This window comes from Schistocerca cancellata, chromosome 7 (assembly GCF_023864275.1).
Source record: "Schistocerca cancellata isolate TAMUIC-IGC-003103 chromosome 7, iqSchCanc2.1, whole genome shotgun sequence".
Taxonomy (NCBI): domain Eukaryota; kingdom Metazoa; phylum Arthropoda; class Insecta; order Orthoptera; family Acrididae; genus Schistocerca; species Schistocerca cancellata.
The window spans coordinates 140,865,213-140,888,303 of NC_064632.1; the positions used below are offsets into that span (position 1 = coordinate 140,865,213).

Here is a 23,091-nt window from a genome sequence, read left to right on the forward strand (position 1 = left end):
TGAAATTTTCAGGAACTGTTCGTAATGTGCTGATGTCTCCCTGGAACTAAAAAATACGAGTTCCTGCAATTACATTTTCATTTTTCGATGATTCTATGTAGCAAAATGGTTCATTTTGGACGTGAAAAATTAAAAACTCTGTTAATGACACAATTTAGACCATAAATTAATAACTGTACCTCAGTGGTCATATAACCTTCTCAGGACACTAAATAAAATTTTCAGATTAATTGCACGATTAGAATTTGAGTCATAGTTTTTATAAGAAAAGACAATAAAAAATTACAAACTCAAATTTTAGACACAATATTAATGCTGCATGTTTTATTATATTTTTCCGTTACAACACAACTCTTTTGCTTTACACATGAAAAAGTTTAGATTTGTACATTTATAAATGTTTAAGTTTTCATGTAGTAATTTTGTTACGTGGACAGAGTGAGTGGAGCCTAGAAAATGGAGTGCCGAGTGGGGAAAAGAGGTAATGCTACTGAACAGAGCAAGGCAAGAAAATCTTCTTTTCGTTATAAGGAGGTTCGTTTTGTCACTAGTGACTCTCCACGTTCAGGAAGACTTTTGGGGTTTGATGAAGATCGTTTAAACGCATTAATCCACACTGTTCCACCTCAATAACTGGCAGATGTGCTCATCTGTGATCCTTCCGTCATCGTACGTCACTTGCATGGAGTGGGGAAGGTTAAAAGTCAAGTGTACGGCTACCGCATGATCTAAGCTAAAATCTAAAATATCTGCGCGTGGCCATATGTGAAACTTTGCTTGCTCGTCGTCGATTGTGTGTGTGTGTGTGAAATCTTATGGGACTAAACTGCTAAGGCCATCAGTCCCTAAGCTTACACACTACCTAACCTAAATTATCCTAAGGACAAACACACACACCCATGCCCGAGGGAGGACTCGAACCTCCGCCAGAACCGTCGTCAATTGCCTCATAAACAACACCGGCTATTCCTATGCTGTGTCGAAATTCATGAAATGTATGATGAGATAAAATAAATTATTCAGATAGTGAAGGGAGACGAAAATTTAATAGTCATGGGTGACTGGAATTCGGCAGTAGGAAAAGGGAGAGAAGGAAACATAGTGGGTGAATAAGGATTGGGGGAGAGAAATGAAAGAGGAAGCCGTCTGGTAGAATGTTGAACACAGAATAACTTAATCATAGCTAACACTTGGTTCAAGAAACATAAAAGAAGGTTGTATACATGGAAGAATCCTGGAGATACTAGAAGGTATCAGATAGATTATATAATGGTAAGACAGAGATTTAGGAACCTGGTTTTAAATTGTAAGACATTTCCAGGGGCGGATGTGGACTCTGACCATAGCCTATTAGTTATGAACTGTAGATTAAAACTGAAGAAACTGCAAAATGGTGGGAATTTAAGGAGATGGGACCTGGATAAACTGAAAGAGCCAGAGGTTGTACAGAGTTTCAGGGAGAGCATATGAGAACAATTGACAGGAATGGGGAAAGAAATACAGTAGAAGAAGAATGGGTAGCTCTGAGGGATAAAGTAGTGAAGGCAGCAGAGGATCTACATCTACATCTACATTTATACTCCGCAAGCCACCTAACGGTGTGTGGCGGAGGCACTTTACGTGCCACTGTCATTACCTCCCTTTTCTATTCCAGTCGCGTATGGTTCGCGGGAAGAACGACTGTCTGAAAGCCTCCGTGCGCGCCCGAATCTCTCTAATTTGACATTCGTGAACTCCTCGGGAGGTATAAGTAGAGGGAAGCAATATATTCGATACCTCATCCAGAAACGCACCCTCTCGAAACCTGGCGAGCAAGCTACACCGCGATGCAGAGCGCCTCTCTTGCAGAGTCTGCCACTTGAGTTTGCTAAACATCTCCGTAACGCTATCACGGTTACCAAATAACACTGTGACGAAACGCGCCGCTCTTCTTTTGATCTTCTCTATCTCCTCCGTCAACCCGATCTGATACGGATCCCACATTGATTAGCAATACTCAAGTATAGGTCGAACGAGTGTTTTGTAAGCCATCTCCTTGTTGATGGACTACATTTTCTAAGGACTCTCCCAATTAATCTCAACCCTGTACCCGCCTTACCAACAATTAATTTTATATGATCATTCCACTTCAAATCGTTCCGCACGAATACTCCCAGATATTTTACAGAAGTAACTGCTACCAGTGTTTGTTCCGCTATCATATTATCATACAATAAAGGATCCTTCTTTCTACGTATTCGCAATACATTACATTTGTCTATGTTAATGGTCAGTTGCCACTCTCTGCAGCAAGTGCCTATCCGTTGCAGATCTTCCTGCATTTCGCTACAATTTTCTAATGCTGCAACTTCTCTGTATACTACAGCATCATCCGCGAAAAGCCAAATGGAACTTCCGACACTATCTACTAGGTCATTTATATATATTGTGAAAAGCAATGGTCCCATAACACTCCCCTGTGGCACGCCAGAGTTTACTTTAACGTATGTAGACGTCTCTCCATTGATAACAACATGCTGTGTTCTGTTTGCTAAAAACTCCTCAATCCAGCCACACAGCTGGTCTGATATTCCGTAGGCTCTTACTTTGTTTATCAGGCGACAGTGCGGAACTGTATCGAACGCCTTCCGGAAGTCCAGAAAAATTGCAACTACCTGGGAGCCTGTATCTAATATTTTCTGGGTCTCATGTACAGATAAAGCGATTTGGGTCTCACACGATCGTTGTTTCCTACAGAGTAGATTCTGGGTTTCCAAAAACGACATGATACGCGAGCAAAAAACATGTTGTAAAATTCTACAACAGACCGACGTCAGAGATATGGGTTTATAGTTTTGCGCATCTGCTCGACGACCCTTCTTGAAGACTGGGAGTACCTGTGCTCTTTTCCAATCATTTGGAACTTTCCGTTCCTCTAGAGACTTGCGGTACACGCCTGTTAGAAGGGGGGCAAGTTCTTTCGCGTACTCTGTGTAGAATCGAATCGGTATCCCGTCAGGTCCAGTGGACTTTCCTCTGTTGAGTGATTCCAGTAGCTTTTCTATTCCTTGGACACTTATTTCGATGTCCGCCATTTTTTCGTTTGTGCGAGGATTTAGAGAAGGAACTGCAGTGCGGTCTTCCTCTGTGAAACAGCTTTGGAAAAAGGTGTTTAGTATTTCAGCTTTACGCGTGTCATCCTCTGTTTCAATGCCATCATCATCCCAGAGTGTCTGGATAAGCTGTTTCGAGCCTCTTACTGATTTAACTTAAGACCAGAACTTCCTAGGATTTTCTGTCAAAACGGTACATAGAAATTTACTTTCGAATTCACTGAACACTTCACGCATAGCCCTCCTTACGCTAACTTTGACATCGTTTACCTTCTGTAGTATCAAGTAGGCAAAAAGACGAGGGCTAATAGATATCCTTGGGTAACAGAAGAAATATTGAATTTAATTGATGAAAGGAGAAGACATAAAAACTCAGTAAATGAAGCAGGCAAAGAGGAATACAAACGTCTCAAAAATGAGATCAACAGGAAGTGTAAAATGACTATGCAGGGATGGCTAGAGGACAAATGTATGGATGTAGAGGCTTATCTCACTAGGGTACGATAGATACTGCCTACAGGAAAATTAAAGAGACCTTTGGAGAGAAGACAGCCACTTGTATGAATTTCAAGATCTCAGATGGAAACCCAGTTCTAATCAAAGAAAGGATAGCAGAAAGGTGGAAGGAGTATATGGAGGGTCTATAAAAGGGCGATGTACTTGAGGACAATATTATGGAAATGGAAGAGGAGGTAGATGAAGATGAAATGGTAGATACGATACTGCGTGAAGAGTTTGACAGAGCACTGAAAGACCTGAGTCGAAACAAGGCCCCGGGAGTAGAGAACATTCCATTAGAACCACTGACGGCCTTGGTAAAGCCAGTTCTGACAAAACTCTCCCATCTGGTGAGCAAGGTGTATGAGACAGGTGAAATACCCTCAGACTTCAAGAAGAATATAATAATTCCAATCCCAAAGAAAGCAGGTGCTGACAGATGTGAAAATTACCGAACTATCAGTTTAATAGGTCACAGCTGCAAAATGCTAACGCGAATTCTTTACAGACGAATGGAAAAACTGGTAGAAGCCGACCTCGGCGAAGATCAGTTAGGATTCCGTAGAAATGTTGGAACACGTGAGGCAATACTGACCCTACGACTTATCTTAGAAAATAGATTATGTAAGGCAAACCTACGTTTCTAGCATTTGTAGACTTAGAGAAAGCTTTTGACAATGTTGACTGGAATAATCTCTTTCAAATTCTAAAGGTGGTAGGCGTAAAATACAGGGAGCGGAAGGCTTTTTACAATTTGTACAGAAACCAGATGGCAGTTGTAAGAGTCGAGGGGCACGAAAGGGAAGCATCGGTTGGGAAGGGAGTGCGGCAGGGTTGTAGCGTGTCCCCGATGTTATTCAATCTGTATTTTGAGCAAGCAGTAAAGGAAACAAAAGAAAAATTCGGAGTAGGTATTAAATTCCATGGAGAAGAAGTAAAAACTTTGAGGTTCGCCGATGACATTGTAATTCTGTCAGAGACAGCAAAGGACTTGGAAGAGCAGTTGAACGGAATGGACAGTGTCTTGAAAGGAGGATATAAGATGAACATAAACAAAAGCAAAACGAGGATAGTGGAATGTAATCGAATTAAGTCGGGTGATTCTGAGGGAATTAGATTAGAAAATGAGACACTTAAAGTAGTAAAGGAGTTTTGCTGTTTGGGGAGAAAAATAACTGATGATGTTCGAAGTAGAGATGATATAAAATGTAGACTGGCAATGGCAGGGAAAGCGTTTCTGAAGAAGAGAAATTTGTTAACATCGAGTATAGATTTAAGTGTCAGGAAGTCGTTTCTGAAAGTATTTGTATGGAGTGTAGCTATGTATGGAAGTGAAACATGGACGATAAATAGTTTGGACAAGAAGAGAATAGAAGCTTTCGAAATGTGGTGCTACAGAAGAATGCTGAAGGTTGGATGGGTAGATCACAAAACTAATGAGGAGGTATTGAATAGAATTGGGGAGAAGAGGAATTTGTGGCACAATTTGACATGTTCTGAGGCATCAAGAGATCACAAATTTAGCATTGGAGGGCAGCGTGGAGGGTAAAAATGGTAGAGGGAGACCAAGAGATGACTAGACTACGGAGATGCAGAAGGACGTAGGTTGCAGTAAGTACTGGGAGATGAAGAAGCTTGCACAGGATAGAGTGGCATGGAGAGATGCATCAAACCAGTCTCAGGACTGAAGACAACAGCAACAACATAGTAACAGGTGACGAGAAATATCTTTATGATCTTGTCCGCCCTCTTTTACAATAATGTTGTGCGGTGTTGGATCCTTACCAGACAGGACTGACGGAGTACATCGAAAAACGTCAAAGAAGGGCGTCACTTCCGATAAATGGGAGAGGGTGTCACTGAAATGATGCAGGATTTGGGCTGGACGTCAATAAAAGAAAGGCGTTTTTCCTCGCGACGGAATCTTCTCACGAAATTTCTGTCATTAACTTTCTCCTCCGAATAGGAAAATATTTTGGAGAAACGATCACCATGATACTGGAAATCAGAGCTCGTACGGAAAGATGTAGGTGTTCTTTCTGTCGGAGCTCTAAACGAGATTGGAATAATAGAAAACTGTGAAGGTGGTTCGATGAAGCTTGTGCCAGGCACTTAAATGTGAATTGCAGAGTATCGATGTAGATGTAGAACATATGGAAAAGGAAAGATTGGCTGAGCCCAAATAACGCAGCAGCCCCCCCCCCCCACAAAAACCTGCACGCATCCACAAAAGATAATGATATGTGCCTGCTGGAACAGCTACGTTGTGGTGTTCTACGAATTGATTCCCCGAGGTATAGCTATCTTTGCTGACGTTTATTGTGAACAGCTGAGACGTTTTACTGACGCAGTCAACAACTGCGAACAGTAAGACTGCGTGAAACTATTCTACAGCAGGACAACTACCGCCAGTAATCTGCTAAATTGATAAAAACATTATACACGAGTTGGTCTGGAAAGTAATTTCGTACCCACCTTATGCATCTCATCTTGTATCCTCAGATTTTCGTCTTTTACACTCTCTGTCAAAGAACCTCCAAGAAACTTCCTTTCCGGACGAGAATGCGCTCCGATATGACAGGGCCAGTTCTTCGCCTCAAGAGCATGTTATTTCTACAGTCGCGGAATCGACAAGTTATCGTAGCGTTGTAAATAGCAAAGGAGAGTACAACGTTGATGACTGAAGTCTCTGTTATGTGTATCTGCTGTGTTTATTAAAATTACGGCAAAACGCAACGAACTTACAGGGTGGCGCACGAAATGTGTTACCAATTGTTTCTTTCACAATTTACGACGCAGATTAGATATCCCGCTGGGATCTCTACAACATAGTACCAGCGCAGCTATGAAAAACAAATGAGTTACGAAATGGCCTGTAATTCACGATACTGCCGCTAGGAGACTAGTAAGCAGCAGTGGCTCACAATGGAAGACTGACGACATAGCGACGATCGGCAATTGTGTTACTTTTTCATGAAACGAAAAGCCTTGTTGTGACAGAGGCGTTTTCGACAACAGTTTAACACACGATGGGTCCCTTGCAAGGAGACCATCCACAGGTTGTACGATAAATTTTTACAGGAAGGAACAGTATAGGAAGCAAAGTGACCTTGGCCTAAGCCTGTTTGTTCGCTGGAGAATATTGAAGCGGTACGAGTTGCTGTACAGAGAAGTGCCGGGAAATCGTGTAGAAAGGCAGCAGTGCAACTGGGAATATCCAGACGCTCCGTTCAACGCATTCTTAAAAGTGACTTCCATATGTACCCATACAAGATGACCTGTGCACAGAAGCTCGCTGAAGAACACAAGCAGCAGAGACTACTGTTTGCTCAGTGGGCGGAGGATAGGGAAGAAAGTCTCAACAACGCTTGGACTTCAGACGAGGCGCATTTTCATTTAGACGGTGTGGTTAACAAACAAAATGTACGCATTTACGCCACTGAAAACCCACAAGTGCTTCATGAACGACAACATTATGCTCTAGGATTACAGCGTGGGCAGAAATTTCCAGTCACGGACTTAATGGACCCTTTTTCTTTGAAGAAACTGTGAACAGCGAACGTTATTTGAGCATGCTTCGCAATAGCTTCATTCCACAGCTTCTTGCTACTGCCTTGCCCCTCAACACGCAGTGGTTCATGCAAGATGGAGCAGGGCCATATACTGCAAACACTGTGTTGGAGTTTTTACACAAGCATTTCGACATGTGGATCATTTCACTCAGGTTTCCAGGTCCATTCAATGACGGACAAACTTGGCCCCCCAATAGTCCAGACCTCAATCCATGTGACTTTTTTCTTTGGGGGTACCTAAAGGAAAAAATTTTCCTAAAATTTCCACGTGATTTAACGGAGCTCAGAAGACTTATTCATCAAGCTTGCAGTGAAATTACGGAAGACATGTGCCGTAGGGTAATCACTAACTTCAGTGTTCGTTTGAAGAAAGTTAGGAAACGAAATGGTGGACATACTGAGCATGTGCTGAGTTAGAACAAATCTCCATGGACGTCTCTTTATTGTAGTATATGTTCCGTTCAGATTGTATTGATAATAAAGTTTATATCCAAAAACAAAATGGTAACACATATCGTGTGCCACCCTGTATGCTGTAACCCAGTAACTTCGTGATTAGCGCGCCAGCAACCGAGGCTGGAGGGCGATGCAGTCGTAAATTACGTTGAGCAGCGCTTTGCGTGTCGTGTCCCAGCTCCTTTCTGCACCAGCCCCATTAGAGATCAGACCTGGAGTGCTTCACGATGAGAGACTCGTCCCGTGTAAATACAATTTTTACAGGTAGGTACCTGCCGACTGGAGATGGTGAGCGGGTGCGGCCGGAGGATCCAGAGGACGCCCTCACTGCAGGGCGGCCTGGTGAGCGAGCCGCAGTAGGAGAGGTAAGACTGCTCCATCGGCGGCGACAGCCAGTCCAGCGGAAAGGGCAGCAGCTGCGCGGAGCAGCCGGGACGCCTCACCTGGTGCAGCGCCTGCACCACCGGGTCCAGGTACGGGTTGTCCTCCATGACCGCCTGTACAACGCAAGGCACGGCTCTGGCTCCACTTGTTGCTGAAGTATAACAAAGGCTTAGATTCTGGTGCTATTTCCCTATAACAATGGCAACTACAGGATGGACCATAGACGTCTGCGCAGATAAGAAAAATGATATTTGCATCCGCAATTCCGTTATCCGCATCAGCAGTTCCTTATCCGGATCCGCATCCTGAGGTATTACAGTTTTATGAAGCCATTTAAACCGCCACTGCTCTGAGAAAAGGCATCTGTCTGCCTGAATTTTCTTCTGCTGAAGTCTGTACTCGCACGTGATGCGGATTAATGGTGAACGTCCTTCAACGGCAGTAATGTTGTATCTCATTAAAACCTCTTTTCTTCATATGATAGAGGCACGGAACGTATTTACTTCTTATTTATGTAGAAAACAATCTGATGAGAAGAAATTTCGTATCTGATTTCTAACATTTTACGCATGGGTCTCACAGTTTAGATAACCGTGTTTTAATACAATATTTACTGCATTTTCTTGATACGGACAGCAGATAATAACATACTGTCGCATCTACAGAAACATATTTTGCGAATATTTCAGTAGAACAGGCAATAAGAAGTCAAACGTAGTCGTGTCACAAATTGCCCTATTTTGCAAACTGTTAAATGCTAGTAGCAAAGTTGGTTTATCTTACACTACAGAACAAAAAAAAAAAAAAAAAACAACTGGTACACTGGCCTAACATCGTGTAAGGCTCCCACGCGAGCACGCGGAAGTGCCGCAAAATGGTTCAAATGGCTCTGAGCACTATGGGACTCAACATCTTAGGTCATAAGTCCCCTAGGACTTAGAACTACTTAAACCTAACTAACCTAAGGACATCACACACACCCATGCCCGAGGCAGGATTCGAACCTGCGACCGTAGCAGTCCCGCGGTTCCGGACTGCAGCGCCAGAACCACTAGACCACCGGAAGTGTCGCAACAGGACATGACATGCACTCGACTAATGTCTGAAGTAGTGCTGGAGGGCGAAGTAACACCATGCGTCCTGCAGGGCAGTCCATAAATCCGTAAGAGTACGAGAGGGTAGAGATCTCTTGTAACAGCACGCTGCTGAGTTATGCTCAAATATGTTCATCTCTGGGACTCTGGTGGCCAGCGGAAGTGTTTAAACTCAGAAGAGGAGTTGGAGCCTCTCTGTAGCAATTCTGGACGTGTGTGATGTCGCATTGTCCTGCTGGAATTGTCCAAGTCCGTCAGAATGCATAATGGACGTGAATGGATGCAGGTGATAAGACAAGCTGCTTGAGTACACTACTTATCACTAAAATTGCTACACCACGAAGATGACGTGCTACAGACGCGAAATTTAACCGACAGGAAGAAGATGCTGTGATATTCATATGATTAGCTTTTCAGAGCATGCACAAAAGGTTGACGCCGGTGGCGACACCTACAACATGCTGACATGAAGAAAGTTTGCAACCGATTTCTCATACTCAAACAGCAGTTGACCGGCGTTGCCTGGTGAAAAGTTGTTGTGATGCCTCGTGTAAGGAGGAGAAATGCGTACCATCACGTTTCTGACTTTGATAAAGGTCGGACTGTAACCTATCGCTATTGCGGTTTATCGTATTGCGACACTGCGGCTCACGTTGGTCGAGATCCAATGACTGTTAGCACAATATGGAATCGGTGGGTTGAGGAGGGTAATACAGAAAGCCGTGCTCGATCCCAATGGTCTCGTATCACTAGCAGTCGAGATGACAGGCATCTTATCCGCACGGCTGTAACGGATCGTGCAGCCACGTCTCGATCCCTGAGTCAACAGATGGGGACGTTTGCCAGACAACAACCATCTGCACGAACAGTTGGACGACGTTTGCAGCAGCATGGACTATCAGCTAGGAGACCATGGCTGCGGTTACACTTAACGCTGCATCACAGACAGAAGCGCCTGCGATGGTGCACTCAACGACGAACCTGGGTGCACGAATGCCAAAACGTAATTTTTTCGGATGAATCCAGGTTCTGTTTACAGCATCATGATGGTCGCATCCGTGTTTCGCGACATTGTGGTGAACCCATATTGGAAGCGTGTATTCGTCATCGCCATACTGGCGTATCACCCGGCGTGATGGTATGGGGTGCTATTGGTTACTCATCTTGGTCACCTCTTGTTCGCATTGACGGCACTTCGAACAGTGGACGTTGCATTTCAGATTTGTTACGACCCGTGGCTCTACCATTCATTCGGTCCCTGGAAACCCTACATTTCAGCAGGATAATGCACGACCGCATGTTGCAGGTCCATTACGGGCCTTTCTGGATACAGAAAATGTTCGACTGCTGCCCTGGCCAGCACATTCTCCAGATCTCTCACCAATTGAAAACGTCTGGTCACAATACGCCACTCACTATTCTTGATGAACTGTGGTATCATGTTCAAGCTGCATGGGCAGCTGTACCTGTACACGCCATCCAAGCTCTGTTTGACTCAATGGCCAAGCGTATCAAGGCCCGTTATTACGACCAGAGGTGGTTGTTCTGGGTACTGATTTCTCAGGATCTATGCACCCAGATTGCGTGAAAATGCAATCACATGTCAGTTTTAGTATAATATATTTGTCCAATTAATACCCATTTATCATCTACATTTCTTCTTGATATAGCAATTTTAATGGCAAGTTGTGTACGTGTCACCCGTCAGAGTCGTATCTACACAGGTCAGGGGTCCCATATCACTCAAACTGCACACGCTGCACACCATTACAGAGCCGGCAGCAGCTTGAACAGTCCCCTGCTGACATGCAATGTCCATGGATTTTTGAGGATGCCTCCATACACGTCCATCCGATCGGTAGAATTTGAAACGAGACTCGTCAGACCAAGAAACATGTTTCCAGTCGTCACCAGTGCAATGTCAGTGTTGAACGACCCAGGCGACGCGTAAAACTTCGTGTTGTGCAGTCTTCAAGGGTACACTGTTGCCATATCGATGATGTTCCGTCGAATAGTTCGCACGCTGACACTTGTTAATGGCACAGCACTGAAATCTGCAGCAATTTGCAGAAGGGCTGCACTCTGTCACATTGAACGAGTCTCTTCGGTCGTCGTTGGTCCCGTTTTGGCATGATCTTTTTCCGGCCTCAGCGATGTCGGAGATTTGATATTTTACAGGATTCCTAATATTCACGGATTACTCCCGAAATGCTCTTACGGCAAAAGTCCCTAATTTATCGCTACCTAAGAGTTGCTATGTCGCATCGCTTGTGCGCCGACTATAACACCACGTTCAAACTCACTTAACTTTTGATAATCTGCCATCGTAGCTGCAGTAGTCGATCTAACAATTGCTCCAGATACTTGTTGTCTTATATAGGCGTTGCCGACCGCAGCGCCGTATTCTGCCTGTTTAGATATCTCTGTATTTGAATACGCATGTCTATACCAGTTCCTTTGGCGCTCCAGTGTTCTTACATCGGTACGATATTTCAATATTGTGTCGACGTGTTACTTTCCTCATTGTCGCAAGCACTGTATTGTATACTTCTCAATATACTAATAAAAACGTTGACAGATTCACAGCTTTCATACAGAACATTATTTATGGCGTATGTGATTCACTAACAGCAGTGAGATTATGCAAAGAAAATTGAAAAAATAGGTAACGCTAGTTATCACGTTGTAGTGGCCTTCCAAAATTGCATAACTGAATTCCATTACGGCAAATATAACATTAATTCGATTTAAGGCAGCTGCTTGTAGGAAGGAAACAAAATGCGCATTTAAAAACGTGAAAATCCTGGGGGAAGAACATGTAGCCATATTTAGTACCAGCGGCTGTTAACAACAGATAAAGCCTTTTCCAGGGCGCTGCACAGTCAAACTTTCGAAGTGGTACTCCACAATCAGAAATAATAAAAAAAGCTGTTGGAAACTGCAGTGAAAAGTCTTGCAGCAATTCACGCTTCTTTAGAAAAGTAGACGTCTGGTTGTGAACAATCAAATGGGTAGGGAGGGATACCGTGGAGCACTGTGGCTTGTTACGAACAATCGAAATGTGCCTGCACGGTTGAGTCTTGTGATCTGTCACATGTGCCTCACGTGATCGCCGACCTATATACGGCCGTCGCCGGAGGAAACACGCTTCCGCTTTATCTGAACCGAGCAAATATTCCAAGAATCCTCATAGCCTTCAGGTAACATTATAGCAGACTTGTGGAGCCAACTGATGTAATTTCGTTCACTGTCCGCACGTAACGCAGTTTTACCAAAAGCGTATTATAAACTTGTTATTGTCCTTTAATTTTTAAGTACTGAGAAACTATTGTGGATACCCGCAAATAACCCGCAGATACCTGCAACCGCGCACGCTTTTTATTCGTAAGGCAGCAATTACTGCGGAATTCCGCGGATATAATCTACATCTACATCTACATCTACATCTACATCTACATCTATACTCCGCGAGCCACCTTACGGTGTGTGGCGGAGGGTACTTATTGTACCACTATCTGATCCCCCCTTCCCTGTTCCAGTCACGAATTGTGCGTGGGAAGAACGACTGCTTGTAAGTCTCCGTATTTGCTCTAATTTCTCGGATCTTTCGTTGTGATCATTACGCGAGATATATGTGGGCGGTAGTAATATGTTGCCCATCTCTTCCCGGAATGTGCTCTCTCGTAATTTCGATAATAAACCTCTCCGTATTGCGTAACGCCTTTCTTGAAGTGTCCGCCACTGGAGCTTGTTCAGCATCTCCGTAACGCTCTCGCGCTGACTAAATGTCCCCATGACGAATCGCGCTGCTTTTCGCTGGATCATGTCTATCTCTTCTATTAATCCAACCTGGTAAGGGTCCCATACTGATGAGCAATACTCAAGAATCGGACGAACAAGCGTTTTGTAAGCTACTTCTTTCGTCGATGAGTCACATTTTCTTAGAATTCTTCCTATGAATCTCAACCTGGCGCCTGCTTTTCCCACTATTTGTTTTATGTGATCATTCCACTTCAGATCGCTCCGGATAGTAACTCCTAAGTATTTTACGGTCGTTACCGCTTCCAATGATTTACCACCTATGGCATAATCGTACTGGAATGGATTTCTGCCCCTATGTATGCGCATTATATTACATTTATCTACGTTCAGGGAAAGCTGCCAGCTGTCGCACCATGCATTAATCCTCTGCAGGTCTTCCTGGAGTACGTACGAGTCTTCTGATGTTGCTACTTTCTTGTAGACAACCGTGTCATCTGCAAATAGCCTCACGGAGCTACCGATGTTGTCAACTAAGTCATTTATGTATATTGTAAACAATAACGGTCCTATCACGCTTCCTTGCGGTACTCCCGAAATTACCTCTACATCTGCAGATTTTGAACCGTTAAGAATGACATGTTGTGTTCTTTCTTCTAGGAAATCCTGAATAGTCCATGGTCACTGACGATGGCCATCTTAAAAGGTGATTGGATTCATGACTCCCCTGGATATATAAGACACCATGCATAGCTGATGTAATCGACAGATATGGAGTTAACATCACGGGAACCGGAAGTGTTACAGGGACGTTATTGTTTACAATATCAACGATTTAGTGAGTAACGTTGAATAGGCTGTGAGACTGCATGTGGAAGATGCTGTTGGCTGTAGGAAGAGAGCAGCGCGAAGAAGCTCAAGCGAAGTGCAGGAAGACTTGCAGAAGATCATTGATTGGTGTAAGGATTCGAACTTGATCCTGAACGTAAATAAATGTAGCGTATAGCCGGTAGCAAATAAGTAGGCGAAGAAATCAACTGCTATGATAATTCCTGGCAGATTAAAACTGTGTGCCCGACCGAGACTCGAAATCGGGACCTTTGCCGGTCGCGGGCAAGTGCTCTACCATCTGAGCTACCGAAGCACGACTCACGCCCGGTCCTCACAGCTTTACTTCTGCTAGTATCTCGTCTCCTACCTTCCAAACTTTACAGAAGCTCTCCCGAGTTCGAGTCTCGGTCGGGCACACAGTTTTAATCTGCCAGGAGTTTCATATCAGCGCACACTCAGCTGCAGAGTGAAAATCTCATTCTGGAAATCAACTGCTCTTCGTCTACACTTTTGGTGACGGGTCACAGGAAACATCAGCTATTGCAAATACATAGGGGTAACCATTCACGGCGACTAAAATTGGAATGACAGTTTGAAACAGATAGTAGGAAAAACTCATAACACGTGGAGATCCAGTGCGAGAGTGTAAAGGTAAACTAACCGAATCACGAAAGAAGTGGCTTACAAAACTCTTGTTCAGCCGAGTCCAGAGTCTTGTTCATCTTTGAAGTTGTATTCACAGAAGAATAGAGAAGATCTAATCAACGGCTTCGTTTCATTACTGGGCCGTTTAGTTTCGTGTAGAGTGCGTTATGGAAATGCTGAACAATCATTAGTAGTAGACGCAACAAGTGTGATGATGTGTATCACGGAGAAGTTTACTGCTGAAATTCTTAGAACTTATGCTCCAAGAAGAGTCTGGAAATGGTTTAATTATTTCCATATTCATCTAGCTAAATGATTTGACGAAAAGATGAGATATATTAGAGCTTATACAGGGTTGTATCGACAGAGCTGCTTCTTGCGTATCATTCGTGAATGCAGCGCAGAGGTGGCGAAAAGATAAAACACCAGAATTTCCCTCGATCACGCACTTAAGGTGGTTTGTAGAGTATAGATATGGATATAGATTTGGATTTAGGTGTAAATGTAGATGTAAAAGCCACTGCAAGCTTTAGCACACACGGAGTAAAGTAGTGAACAACAAGCAGCATCACTCACGAATAAAACATTATCTGACGCCAAAAGACAGGATGTTGGTGTGTTGGAGACAGCATGTAGGGCCGGTTGTCTGAAGAGCAATTATTTTCTCCCTAAAATCTGCTGGTTATTTTACATACACTGAGATGACAAAACTCATGGGATACTTCCTACTATCATGTCGTACCTCCTTTTACCCGGCGTAGTGCGACATCTCGATGTGTCATCGACTCAGCAAGTCGTTCGAAGTCCCCTGCTGAAATACTGAACCATGCTGTCTCTATGGCCGACAGTAATTGTGAAAGTTTTGCCGTTGCAGGATTTTCTACATGAACTGACCTCTCGATTTTGTCCCATATATGATCGATGGGGCTCATGTCGGACGAGCTGGGTGGTCAAATGATTCGCTCTAACTGTCCAGAATGTTCTGACATGGCGCACTGTCACCCATAAAAATTCCATCTTTGTTTGGGAACATGAAGTCCATGAAAGGCTATCCGAAACAACAGTCTCCACGTAGTCACATAATTAAGGGTAACTGTCCAGCCTCATCACACACATGTAGCTTTGCTTTATCAATCGCCCTTCAATGACAGATAGACCAAAGAGCGTATGGGGATGTAAGAGTCTTAAGTGAAATTACGGAACAATATAACACATGTTCCGTAGACTAATGGAGAAGAATGTATTCATACATTCATCATTGTTAGCGGTAGTAGATATGTGTCATTTGCGTCAGTCTGCGTCACAAAAACGGAATACCATTTTTTAACCAGAAAAATACCTGTGATGGTGTTGGTGTTAGTGGTTCATTCATGTTCCTCGTTTTTCTGTTGTACGTCCCCCTTAGTAGCTGAGTGGTCAGAGTATCTGACTATCATTGGGAGGGTCCAGATGAAATTCTCCGTAGTGCTTTTGGCTCGTCGAGAGAACTGGAAAAGGATGCTCTCATACTCAAGACGCTAGCTGGGTAGCTGTTTGAGTGAGAATTTGTGACTCCACACTCTGGGAAGCTGACAGAGGCTGCTGGAGCATTCTGCTTACTCTGTATCACATTCGTGTATTGCCTTTGGCGTAATGTGATTGAGCAGCCGCTCGGAACACAATGACGTGTCAGGGTAGTAAAACAGAGATAGCATCTCCTTTGTTCGTGCTTTACTGGGTTACGATTTCCCTATTTTTTTGATGATTGAACCTACAGTACTTTTTTTAATTAATTTGCTTCTTGTCGTTTTGCTTCCATTCCGCCGTATCGTTACGAAAAGTAGATTAATTTTAAAAAACCATGTGAGTACGTTAACTGCAAGCGATGTCATGGTACGTGTCTCTCTCTCACTTCTATGACTTGCATATGTTGTTGTTGTTGTGGTCTTCAGTCCTGAGACTGGTTTGATGCAGCTCTCCATGCTACTCTATCCTGTGCAAGCTTCTTCATCTCCCAGTACCTACTGCAACCTACATCCTTCTGAATCTGCTTAGTGTATTCATCTCTTGGTCTCCCTCTACCATTTTTACCCTCCACGCAGCCCTCCAATTCTAAATTTGTGATCCCTTGATGCCTCAAAACGTGTCCTACCAACCGGTCCCTTCTTTTTGTCAAGTTGTGTCACAAACTCCTCTTCTCCCCAATTCTATTCAATACCTCCTCGTTAGTTATGTGATCTACCGATGTAATCTTCAGCATTCTTCTGTAGCACCACATTCCGAAGGCTTCTATTCTCTTCTTGTCCAAACTACACTCCTGGAAACTGAAATAAGAACACCGTGAATTCATTGTCCCAGGAAGGGGAAACTTTATTGACACATTCCTGGGGTCAGATACATCACATGATCACGCTGACAGAACCACAGGCCCATAGACACAGGCAACAGAGCATGCACAATGTCGGCACTAGTACAGTGTATATCCACCTTTCGCAGCAATGCAGGCTGCTATTCTCCCATGGAGACGATCGTAGAGATGCTGGATGTAGTCCTGTGGAACGGCTTGCCATGCCATTTCCACCTGGCGCCTCAGTTGGACCAGCGTTCGTGCTGGACGTGCAGACCGCGTGAGACGACGCTTCATCCAGTCCCAAACATGCTCAATGGGGGACAGATCCGGTGATCTTGCTGGCCAGGGTAGTTGACTTACACCTTCTAGAGCACGTTGGGTGGCACGGGATACATGCGGACGTGCATTGTCCTGTTGGAACAGCAAGTTCCCTTGCCGGTCTAGGAATGGTAGAACGATGGGTTCGATGACGGTTTGGATGTACCGTGCACTATTCAGTGTCCCCTCGACGATCACCAGTGGTGTACGGCCAGTGTAGGAGATCGCTCCCCACACCATGATGCCGGGTGTTGGCCCTGTGTGCCTCGGTCGTATGCAGTCCTGATTGTGGCGCTCACCTGCACGGCGCCAAACACGCATACGACCATCATTGGCACCAAGGCAGAAGCGACTCTCATCGCTGAAGACGACACGTCTCCATTCGTCCCTCCATTCACGCCAGTCGCGCCACCACTGGAGGCGGGCTGCACGATGTTGGGGCGTGAGCGCAAGACGGCCTAACGGTGTGCGGGACCGTAGCCCAGCTTCATGGAGACGATTGCGAATGGTCTTCGCCGATACCCCAGGAGCAACAGTGTCCCTAATTTGCTGGGAAGTGGCGGTGCGGTCCCCTACGGCACTGCGTAGGATCCTACGGTCTTGGCGTGCATCCGTGCGTCGCTGCGGTCCGGTCCCAGGTCGACGGGCACGTGCACCTTCCGCCGACCACTGGCGACAACATCGATGTACTGTGGAGACCTCACGCCCCACGTGTTGAGCAATTCGGCGGTACGTCCACCCGGCCTCCCGCATGCCCACTATACGCCCTCGCTCAAAGACCGTCAACTGCACATACGGTTCACGTCCACGCTGTCGCGGCATGCTACCAGTGTTAAGGACTGCGATGGAGCTCCGTATGCCACCGCAAACTGGCTGACACTGACGGCGGCGGTGCACAAATGCTGCGCAGCTAGCGCCATTCGACGGCCAACACCGCGGTTCCTGGTGTGTCCGCTGTGCCGTGCGTGTGATCATTGCTTGTACAGCCCTCTCGCAGTGTCCGGAGCAAGTATGGTGGGTCTGACACACCGGTGTCAATGTATTCTTTTTTCCATTTCCAGGAGTGTAGTTATCGTCCATGTTTCTCTTCCATACATGGCTACACTCCATACAAATACTTTCAGAAACGACATCCTGACACTTAAATCTATACTCGATGTTAACAAATTTCTCTTCTTCAGAATCGCGTTCCTTGCCATTGCCAGTCTACATTTTATATCCTCTCTACTTCGACCATCATCAGTTATTTTACTCCCTAAATAGCAAAACCCCTCTACTACTTTAAGTGTCACAATTCCTAATCTAATTCCCTCAGCATCACCCGATTTAATTCGACTACATTCCATTATCCTCGTTTTGCTTTTGTTCATGTTCATCTTATATCCTCCTTTCAAGACACCATCCATTCCGTTCAACTGCTCTTCCAAGTCCTTTTCTGTCTCTGACAGAATTACAATGTCATCGGCGAACCTCAATGTTTTTATTACTTCTCCATGGTTTAATACCTACTCCGAATTTTTCTTTGGTTTCCTTTACTGCTTGCTCAATATACAGATTGAATAACGTCGGGGAGAGGCTACAACCCTGTCTGACTCCCTTCCCAACGACTGCTTTCCTTTCATGCCCCTCGACTCTTATAACTGCCATCTGGTTTCTGTACAAATTGTAAATAGCCTTTCGCTCCCTGTATTTTATCTCTGCCACCTTCAGAATTTGAAAGAGCGTATTCCAGTTAACATTGTCAAAAGCTTTCTCTAAGTCTACAAATGCTAGAAACGTAGGTTTGCCCTTCCTTAATCTTTCTTCTAAGATGAGTCGTAAGGTTAGTATAGCATCACGTGTTCCAACATTTCTACGGAATCCTAACTGATCTTCCCCGAGGTCCGCTTCTGCCAGTTTTGCCATTCGTCTATAAAGAATTCGTGTTAGTATTTAGCAGCTGTGACTTATTAAACTGATAGATCCGTAATTTTCACATCTGTCAACACCTCCTTTATTTGGGATTGGAATTATTATATACTTCTTGAAGTCTGAAGGTATTTCGCCTGTCTCATACATCTTGCTCAGAAGATGGTAGAGTTTCTCCATGACTGGCTCTCCCAAGGCCGTCAATAGTTCTAATGGAATGTTGTCTACTCCCGGGGCCTTGTTCCGACTCAGGTCTTTCAGTGCTCTGTCAAACTCTTCACGCAGTATCTTATTTCCCATTCTTCTTCATCTACATCCTCTTCCATTTCCATAATATTGTCCTCAAGTACATCGCCCTTGTATAAACCCTCTATATACTCCTTCCACATTTCTGCCTTCCCTTCTTTGCTTAGAGCTGGGTTTCCATCTGAGCTCTTGATGTTCATACAAGTGGTTCTCTTCTCTCCAAAGGTCTCTTTAATTTTCCTGTAGGCAGTATCTATCTCACCCCTAGTGAGATAAGCCTCTACATCCTTACATTTGTCCTCTAGCCATCGCTGCTTAGCCATTTTACACTTCCTGTCGATCTCATTTTTGAGACGTTTGTATTCATTTTTGCCTGCTTCATTTACTGCATTTTTATATTTTCTCCTTTCATCAATTACATTCAATATTTCTTCTGTTACCCACGGATTTCTATTAGCCCTCGTCGTTTTACCTACTTGATCGTTTGCTGCCTTCACTACTTCATCCCTCAGAGCTACCCATTCTTTTTCTACTGTATTTCTTTCCCCCATTCCTGTCAATTGTTCCCTTATGCTCTCCCTGCAACTCTGTGCAACCTCTGGTTTAGTCAGTTCATCCAGGTCCCATCTCCTTAAATTAGCACCTTTTTGTCGTTTCTTCAGTTTTAATCTACAGCTCATACCCTATAGATTGTGGTCAGAGTCCACACCTGCCCCTGGAAATGTCTTACAATTTAAAACCTGGTTCTTAAATCTCTGTCTTGCCATTATATAATCTATCTGATACCTTTTAGTATCTCCAGGATTCTTCCATGTATACAACCTTCTTTTATGAGTCTTGAACCATGTGTTAGCTATGATTAAGTTATTCTCTGTGCAAAATTCTACCAGACGGCTTCCTCTTTCATTTCTCTCCCTCAATCCTTATTCACCCACTATGTTTCCTTCTCTCCCTTTTACTACTGCCGAATTCCAGTCATCCATGACTATTAAATTTTCGTCTCCCTTCACTATCTGAATAATTTCTTTCATCTCATCATACATTTCATCAATTTCTTTATCACCTGCAGAGCTACTTGGCATATAAATTTTTACTACTGTAGTAGGCATGGGCTTTGTGTCTATCTTGGCCACAATAATGCGTTCACTATGCTGTTGGTAGTAGCTTACCCGCACTTCTATTTCTTTATTCATTATTAAACCTACTCCGGCATTACCCCTATTTGATTTTGTATTTATAACCCTGTATTCACCTGACCAAAAGTTTTGTTCGTCCTGCCACCGAAGTTCACTAATTCCCACTATATATAACTTAAACCTATCCATTTCCCTTTTTAAATTTTCTAACCTACCTGCCCGAATAAGGGATCTGTCATTCCACGCTCCGATCCGTACAACGCCAGTTTTCTTTCTCCTGATAACGACGTCCTCTTGAGTAGTCCCCACCCGGAGATCCGAATGGGGGACTATTTTACCTCCGGAATATTGTACCCAAGAGGACGCCATCATCAGTTAATCATACTGTAAAGCTGCATGCCCTCGGGAAAAATTACGGCTGTAGTTTCCCCTTGCTTTCAGCCGTTCGCAGTACCAGCACAGCAAGGTCGTTTTGGTTAATGTTACAAGGCCAGATCAGTCAATCATCCAGACTGTTGCCCCTTGCATATAGATCTCGCAAAGTATTATTAACTTCCCCTACGTATGTTCGTCCACCTTAGAAGTACTTAGGTCACGTTATCACTAGCTGTTTCCCTTGCGTTCCTTTTAGTCTTTACATTTATTTTTGAACTGCTGTAGTTTCAGCTATAAATGTGTCTAGTGCCTAAATCAAAGAAATAATTTACGTTCTTTCAATTAACAGGAGTACAGAAACGTACCCAAAAAACAACTTGTGTCTCCAACAACCTCACGTTTAATGAATTAAGCGTACTCGAAGACAAGTGTGTGTAAAATGGACAAAGCCTGGGGTATGAAATAAAAGCATATGGATTTACTCGAAATCTTTACATTCGTATTATACCACCAACAGTTGTGTCATATTGGAGGTAAGAGGGTGATTTTCTCTAAGACGGCTAAGCTGCCTAAATTTTCCCGAATAGTAAAGTACCGTAATGAATATATCACTTTTGTCAGTTTAGTAGAGTATATGGATAAGATGCCGGGTTATTTTACCTATTCGTGTATTACAAAATTCTCCATATAGATATGGAAGCATGTGGAAAGCTAAGTAAAAAATGTTACACTTTACTCTCACCTGCTGCAACTAATGCGTTGCTTGAATTTGCTAACATTTCAAGACAGAGTTGTATTCCATCGTTCTTGTACGTCTACTTTACGAGTAGCTTGACGCACGTTCTCTGCAGGTAGGATGATTAATATTCTGAGAACGTTCTATAGAGTGAACATTAATAAAACCGACAAACAGCAGGAACGGATTCCTGACTGGAAATGGAGGAAAAATTATTCGAGGAACATATGTGCGGAAACGGACACTGAGCGGGCAACGACAACAAATCTTCCCGGAACAAAATATCATGCTGTAGCGCATCCACGTCACAACAGATGTACAAAGTGGCCCCCAGGGGATACAGAACACACGTTCGCACATCGCATCGTGGATTGCCGCATTCTTTAGTACGTTCTGGCCTTTCTCGAATAGCGTCAAAGGTGTCGTCAAGACGCTGTTGAAGGGTCTGCATATCAGGAAATGGCTCAGTATACGCAAAGCATATCAGATGCCCCCAGAAGTAGAAATCCACGGTCTTAATTCCGGTGATCTAACAGGTCATCATACAGGGCCTCCGCGTCCTATGCGATGTCCGGGGAAGAAGTTCTTGAGGTCTCGGCGAACTGTAATACGAGCCAGCCGCTGTTGGCGAGCGGTTCTAGGTGCTGCAGTCCAGAACCACGCGGCTGCTACGATCGCGGGTACGAATCCTGCCTCGGGCATAGATGTGTGTGACGTCCTTAGGTTAGTTAGGTTTAAGTAGTTCTAAGCGTAGAGAACTGATGTCCTCAGATGTTAAGTCCGATAGTGCTCAGAGACATTTGAACCAACTGTAATGCGGAAGTGGGATAGTGCCCGTCATACAGGAACCACATAACCGTTATGAAGAAGTACAGGAAGGGTACTCCGCAGGAAGACCTGTTACATTCCTACGTCTAGGCGTTGCGGAATAATAACCGATCCAAGTAAGTGGTCGCCAGGAATCTCTGCCCACACGTTGATGATGAACCGATGCCGATCAGGTGCCTCAACTATTCACTTAGGACTGTCTGTAGCTCACAGATGACGATGATGCAGACTGATGGTGCTAGTTCTGATAAAAGTTGCTTCGTCGGTAAAGAGCACTGATGGTAGAAATCCCATAGTTGCTATTCTGTGGTGCAGAAACCAGACACAAAACCCTTCCTGTACAGGGAAATCAGCAGCTGGTAATCCATTTACTCGTTCCAAATAACAGGGTTGGTAGCGGTTGTCATGCAGGATACACAAAATCGTACATTGGCTTACATCACGTCGGCGGACCACTTGCCTGGAGCTTGTACTAGGGTTCGTCTCAGTATGCTGTAGGGCCCGGTTCTGTAAAATCAGGTCTACGCACAGACCGCCGCCTCCCTGCAGGTTCGTCTGTCTGAAAGGACATAAGATCACACAAAGGCTCAAAATGGGCTCCGGATGTTGTGCGATATGGCTGGTGTCTGTGAGGATACTTGTTTTGTTACAGCCGTGCTGCCTATCTACCGTTTCTATGTGCTTGGCCGTTCACAGACACCTCCTCGGCTTGTTGCCGACATGAATACCGGACCATTCTGCTGCGTACAGTAAGCTGCGTCAGTCACACTTCCAGCAACGCCCAAGGAATGCACCACACATGGTCAGCGGAGCTTTCACTTGTCAGCTTCATCTACCGTGGCAACTACGGAATTCCCGACACATGATCATAGGACCTTTTTTCG

At 44.3% G+C, this 23,091-nt stretch overlaps 1 protein-coding gene across 1 annotated transcript in view; it reads right to left on the minus strand.

Annotated features, from left to right (window-relative positions):
• LOC126092669 (carbonic anhydrase 2-like) overlaps positions 1-23,091 on the minus strand; it is a 118,090-nt gene that overhangs the window by 79,559 nt on the left and 15,440 nt on the right. The window contains exon 2 of the mRNA XM_049908390.1: positions 7,891-8,115. Coding sequence (XP_049764347.1) covers positions 7,891-8,115 — 225 coding nt within the window. The remainder of the gene's footprint in view (positions 1-7,890; positions 8,116-23,091) is intronic.